A 6379-nucleotide genomic window follows, 5' to 3' on the forward strand; every position below is an offset into this window, starting at 1 on the left:
CAGAGCTAAACTAGAGACTGTGAGTTGTGGTTGTTGCACCTCGTCCAGGTTAATTGGTCCGATCTGGAACCTGAGGATGATGATCCACAGCAGACCCAGGATCAGCGTCCGGTCCCCGTCCACCACGTTCTCCGGACCAATCAGATCCACCCGAATCTGACGGAGAAGAGGGTGACTGTTCAGTGTAGAGATCGACACAGGGACCATGAGCTTCACAGTTTACAGTGTTTTTTCTGAGCGCCTTGGACAGGTGAGCTACCTTGGTTTTGAGGAAGTTGATGGCGATGCTGTTGTTCTCCAGACAGTGGACTCTCAGCTTGCGGCGGCTGGGCGGAGGCAGCGTCTCCCTGGAGATGAGCTCGAGAAGCCGGATCAGAGCGACGCCGGTCTTCAGCTCCGTGTAGACGTCGGTCAGCTCCACGCTCTCCTGCAGGAGGTGGCGACAGTTCAGGACTGACAGCTGAGGTTCTGCTGTGACCAGCGTTTTCATCACAGAGCTCTGACACTAAACTGTTTCTTCTTCACTGCTCATTTAATAAAACTGAAGTTACTGCAAACACAACTTTTCTACGTCTAATGTGGATGTTTTGATTCTCTCTTCAACTGTGAAACAAATCAGCACAAAACTACAATATTAAAACCAAGGTTGTAATTTAAGTGCAACTTTGAGGTATTTTACCGAGGTGTGAAATTATCCATTAATTCACAAAAATGTTAGAGCGAAGTGACTTATCCTGTGGCCCTTTGGAGGGGCCCGACCCCTCGGCTGGGACCCATACAGCAGTTCAGAGTAGCTTCACATTAAGCAGCTACAACAGTAAACGCTGCTTCATCAGTATTAATTACAATCAGACATCTTACTAACGAGTACTTTTATTATTAAAGTGCACGAAGCTGATCATACTTCTGTACTTTTACTTAAATAAGAGTTTAAATGCAGGATTCAGAGCATCTTTGATATACTGGTACTTGGACGTGAGTGAAGGGTCTGAATAATTCTTCCACCTCTGCTTGTTGTGCCGTGTGAGCAGTAAGTTTACAGAGCCGTGATGAGAGTAACGTGAGTTAGTCTCATCACGGCTCTGTGACTGACAGGAAGTTCACTGTGAAAAGTCAAAGTGCATTTTAATCATCCCGAGAGTCGAGTGCTGCTTCCCCCTGAAGTGCGTTACATAACGTCTCTGTCCAGTCTGGTTCAGGACATCCTGGTCATCTACAGGCCGCTCCTAACTTTAGACTCACAAGTGTTTGTTCTGAAAGGATTTACGGTTCCTTTATCAGAACCTCTCAGAACCTGAGGATTTACTTCCATGACCACAAAGGCGACAGTCCTGCTGACACCGGTCTTCTAATTCAGGACTCCCCTGAGCTAAACCAAGCCCAACAGACATTCCCCACTTAGACTCTGAACATGGGTCCATTTCCCCAGTTTCCCCCTCTACTTATGCAGCCTGAGGGTCTGCTGCTTTGTTCCTGTTGTACAGTTCATGTGTGACGTCTTCAAACGTCTCGTTTTGTCCGACCAAATGTCCAAAACAACAAAAAGATTCAGTTTACTGAAAAAGAAAAGCATCAAATCCTCTCACCTGAGGGTCAGACAACACAAGACATTTACAGACGTCACCTCAGTAACCTGCAGTTTTCACTATTTACTGGCATTTTATAAACAAAACAATTAATCAAGAAAACAATCAGAAGTTGCAGGCCTATGTTTAATTCTAATACTTGTCTTTTCACTTTATCCACTTATTTGCTTTTGTATTATTCATTATTACTCAGTCTGTAATTTTGTTAACCTTTGTTGCAACACTTTTAAAAAGGACATGGACAGTCAAGGCTTGTAAATCTTACTACAAAGATCGTTGTATGTTATCTCAGTAAATCTAAATAAATAGAGAATGAGATAAATTAGTTAAAGATCGTCAAGCTGCTGGATCAGTTTGAAGTCTAAGAAATGCTCCTTGTTGGAGTTTCTATATTTGTTTCCTCCCTGTTCCTTTGTCTGTCAGCAGGAAGCCTTTAATGGATGGTTTGGTTGTGGTTATATTTTTGGATTTCTGCCATCAGACCATTAGCTTTAAAAAGCTGATGACGTGTTTGGGTATAACACTGAGCTGTAGGATTTCTAGTAACTCGGTAACACAGTAAATGTGAAACCATACAAGAGGAAACAACCTTGTATACAATCACCTTGGTTTGATTTCCTGTTGCCAGTGATAACATTGTCACACAGAGTTCATCACATGAGACAAAATATGACAATAGAAAACTAGCTTTAACCCAATCAGAATAGAAATAAGCATCAAATCTGCAACTAGCAATTATTTTTATATTTAAGTAATCAATCATTTACTCTCTCAATCAATCGTCAACAACATAAAATGCCCATCAAAACTGTTCCAAGCACATGGTTTAATCTTCAGATTACTAATTTTATTTTGTTTAAATTTACTATCATGCAACACTGACATAACCAGACAAATTATTTAAACAATTAATTGATTATCAAAATTTTCTGTCACTCTACTAGTTGATTAATCAGCTAATCAATAACTCTATGGATTGTGGTGGAGATCATTTTTAGGGTTGCAACTAATGATTATTTTAATCTGTGTATTATTTTCTCAATTAGTTAATTAATCATGTTGTCTGTAGCATGTCATAAAAAGCCTTTTAAAATTTACCACAGACCAAAGATACATCTTCAAATGCTTCAAATGTTTAATATTCAATATTCAATTCACCATCATCTATGGCAAAGAAAATCACATAATCTATATTGTTTAAAAAAATCACTAAAGTTATTATTTAATGATCAAAATAAAGTCACTGATTGCAGTTCTACTAATTTTAACTACTTCATGTATTGCTGCCTAGTTCTGTCTGTGAATACACTATATATTTCATAACATGATCACATTGTAAGATCTTTTACAAGTAAAATCTATATCACTGAATCTGTAGCTGTTAGATTTATTAGAGTAAAAACTACAATATTCAATATTTCTCTGACATGGAAAAAAAATAGAATAAAATAGACTTAATTAACTTCCAACACTGTATGGGTAATTTATTCATTTATTTTACTTAAATGCAAATGAATGTCAGTAGGAAAAATATAAATAACCAGGAATGTTTTTACCTGTAGCTTGGTTAGCTAGGTTAATATTAGCATTTAAGCTAACTTGCACTAGCATACCTTTCCCTAAGCTACTGTCGTTAGCCAACACAAATTTTCTTAATTCAATTCGGTGAAAATGTTCGATTTAAACATTGTTTAACGCGGGGACAACATTTATATTAACTATGGTAGATTTACACAGATCGGAGATCGGATTTCAATTGATAATCATGCTACTGTTAATTAGCTACAGTCCGGCCATGAAACCGCCATCTTGGTTTATATCATGGTCATAGATTGATGTGTAATGAACCCTGTCGCTTTACTCGCATTTATACAACTGTTTACGATTAATGAATACAGACTCACCGGTGAAAACACAATCTTTTTAGTGATTTAAGAAGGCGGGAAAATTAGACTTCAGGTAGATGTATACAGACAGAAAACTTGATTTATTCCGACCTAGAGCGACCGACTTCCGTTACAGTCCACACGCAAACAGGTGAATTCAGACATGGCGCGGGATTTCTTCCTCACTGTCTCAGCAGCAGCAGCGCGCTCAGTGCTGCCGCCGGTGGTCGGGAGACACATTACAACAACACTAATACACTGTAAACGGCCAAAAGTATGTGGACACTCACTTTTACTCTGTTATTCTTTAGTTTCAAAGAGGAAGACTTAAAGTTAAACTTTTATTTAAGTTTTTTTGCGCCTAAAAGAGTTTAATTTAGTGTGTTAACTCATTAACATTATAAACCAACTGAGTTTCCAGTAATAGCACAGAACACATGACCTCTCTGAGCTCCAGGTCCTGAGCTGGATAAGAAGATGAAGTAAATGTGTGGATGGAAACAGCGACAGAGTGAGAGCTCTGTGGTTTTTCTCTCCCCACCGCCCTCCTGCAGAAACCCCTGAGGTATTCTGGGAATGAAGATCAGCGGCGGGGCTCAGTGTTCAGCCAACAGCTGCCATCCAGTTTATCAGAGCAAAACACATGAAATCATGCCAGAGCTACACGGACCGAGAGGAATCTGTTAAACCTGATCCACAGGACACGAGACGGAGCTGGAGAAAAAACAACCTGCATATTCTTACCCCACAATGTTTCTGAATTATTGTCTGTGGAGGAAGAAGTACTCATTGTATAAATACTTCATTACCAGTGAAAGCTCAACAGAAGAAAAGTGTTCTATAACTAAGAGTGTTCTTGTTTTGGAGGAACCTAGGGGTCGGGCCCCTCCAAAGAGTCACCAGATAAATCTCAAGGGCCGTGAGATGATGAATGGGAAACATTCGCCAACATTATGTTGTATTTAAAAACTCGTCATGTGTTTTCATGTAAAATCTTAATCTGAAAAGTAACTGGAGATCAGCAGGTCTGGAGGCTGAGAAACAGTCACTCATCATGACCGATGATTAATGTGTGTTTGTCTTTGTGTTACCAGCCGAATGACTGCAGTTAATAGCTGCTTATCAGACAGGAACGTGGCTCAGAACAGAATAACACTGACATCATCACAGCAACACAAACAGAAAACCTCTGGCGTATGAAACACTCGACACCTCAGAGGGGAATCTGATTTTTTTCATCTACTATGAAGGTTCCCTGTCACTTCTTCAGAGAGGAGACATCAGGATTCTCTGTGTCCACGGTGGTTTCTGAGCGGCTCACTGCAGACGTTCTCTCTCTGATGGTTTCACAACTTTATTTAAATCTAATTCGGTCCTTTTTACTGTAATGGTGACCAGCTGTGACTTGAATCACAGAGGTTTCCTGTGGCTTTGTGAGGAAGCTGTAAAACAAGGTGGAAACCTGGAACTGATGTGAACAGTCTGGCTGCAGTTTCACCACCATTTATGATTCATTCACTTGATATGATGAACTAACTTTTCCCATTCTCATAACCTCTTTATGTTCATACTATTTTCTTTTTTGTTTCTGTAGATGTTGTGGTCATTTCTGAGTCGGATATGTTGTTTAATTTTTGTCATAATACATTTAATATTCCCTGAGAATCACTGATTCTTGTTTTTTTTCTTCTCTCTGTGACTTTTCTCTAAGTTTGTGATTCTGAAAATCGTTTGAAGCTTCTATAAAATGAAGATCAGTTCACTCAAATTAAAGAAACAAACCTACATACGTCCTCAGGTCCCTGTGGTGGACGATGGTGTTGTTGTTGAGCTGAGCCTTTAACCACAGACACAATGAACTGAATCTGTTCTGTCTCACCTTGTTCTTGGAGAAAACACTGTTCATCCACTTGGTGAAGGTTTTCTTCTGGACCGCCATCCTCTGCTCCTGCAGCTCCCTGACCCGGCCCGCCCCGTCCTCGTCCGCCTCCATCCTGACCGGCGGCGGCACAAACACAGTTTCAAACAAGGTGAAAAGGGACAAAGTTCTGCTTCATTTTCACAGGTATAGAAACCCCCAAGGACAAAAGTACGACCGACTAATATGATGTTTGAAATGCATAAAAGAAAGACTTTTACATCCCCTTCACTAATGCAGAATATGAGCGTATAATTATATATGACAGGAAAATACAGCAAACTATTAAATACAGGATGAAATACTAAGATACACACAATTCAAGAAACTGAATGCACTAGATGAAAGGTCATGGGGTCATTAGAATATACAGGGAGATCAGGACATTTCAAAGCTGGTAATTACTGAGGAAACCTGAGGCTCAGAATCAGAAACATCTTATAAACCAACAAACCCCAAACATTTTTTTTTTTTTATTGCATTCAATTAATTGTGCTGATTTGTTTTAATGTGTTTTTACTTTGTAAATTAGTTTGTATCATTGTTTTAAAAGGTGCTTTACAAATAAAGTCTATTATTATTGTTATTATTATATTTTGCCAGAGGTTGCAGGTCGTGTGGTTTCACACCTTCCTGCTGACTGAAGGTTCGGAGGATCTCTGACGCCTTCACCTTCGTCTGAGGGAGAAAGTCTGAAGAGGTGAAAAGACAGTGTGTCTCACTAACGCCTCCTCCACACCCTGCAAACGCTTCTTCTGTTTATGGCTCATATACAGCGTCTGTAATTGTGCCGGCTGAGGAATGTGATGACCACGTACCCGTCCATGTGTGGGTGTGTGACAGATCTCATTAAAAAGCTCCTTGTGATGTGTTTTATGACGACTCTCATGAAGGCCACGAGCTGAAACACAATCAAGTCTCACAAAAATCTGAGTTGATTGTTGTGGAGAATTTGTTGTGGATAAATCAGCTGGAGTAAAGAGATAAAA

General features: G+C 39.7%; 1 protein-coding gene across 1 annotated transcript in view; it reads right to left on the bottom strand.

Moving 5' to 3' along the window:
• The window catches only part of sptbn5 (spectrin, beta, non-erythrocytic 5), a 46872-nt gene extending 41377 nt beyond the window's left edge, over positions 1-5495 (bottom strand). The window contains exons 1-3 of the mRNA XM_087178764.1: positions 5352-5495; positions 260-427; positions 40-156 (exon numbers count right to left, since the gene is read on the bottom strand). Of these exons, the coding sequence (XP_087034890.1) occupies positions 40-156; positions 260-427; positions 5352-5465 (399 nt within the window). The 5' untranslated portion in view covers positions 5466-5495. The remainder of the gene's footprint in view (positions 1-39; positions 157-259; positions 428-5351) is intronic.
• Positions 5496-6379: the final 884 nt, after the last annotated feature.

Source organism: Seriola lalandi, unplaced genomic scaffold, assembly GCF_002814215.2.
Source record: "Seriola lalandi dorsalis isolate HSWRI2012SDOR001 ecotype SW California unplaced genomic scaffold, Sedor1 jcf7180002054734, whole genome shotgun sequence".
NCBI lineage: Eukaryota > Metazoa > Chordata > Actinopteri > Carangiformes > Carangidae > Seriola > Seriola lalandi.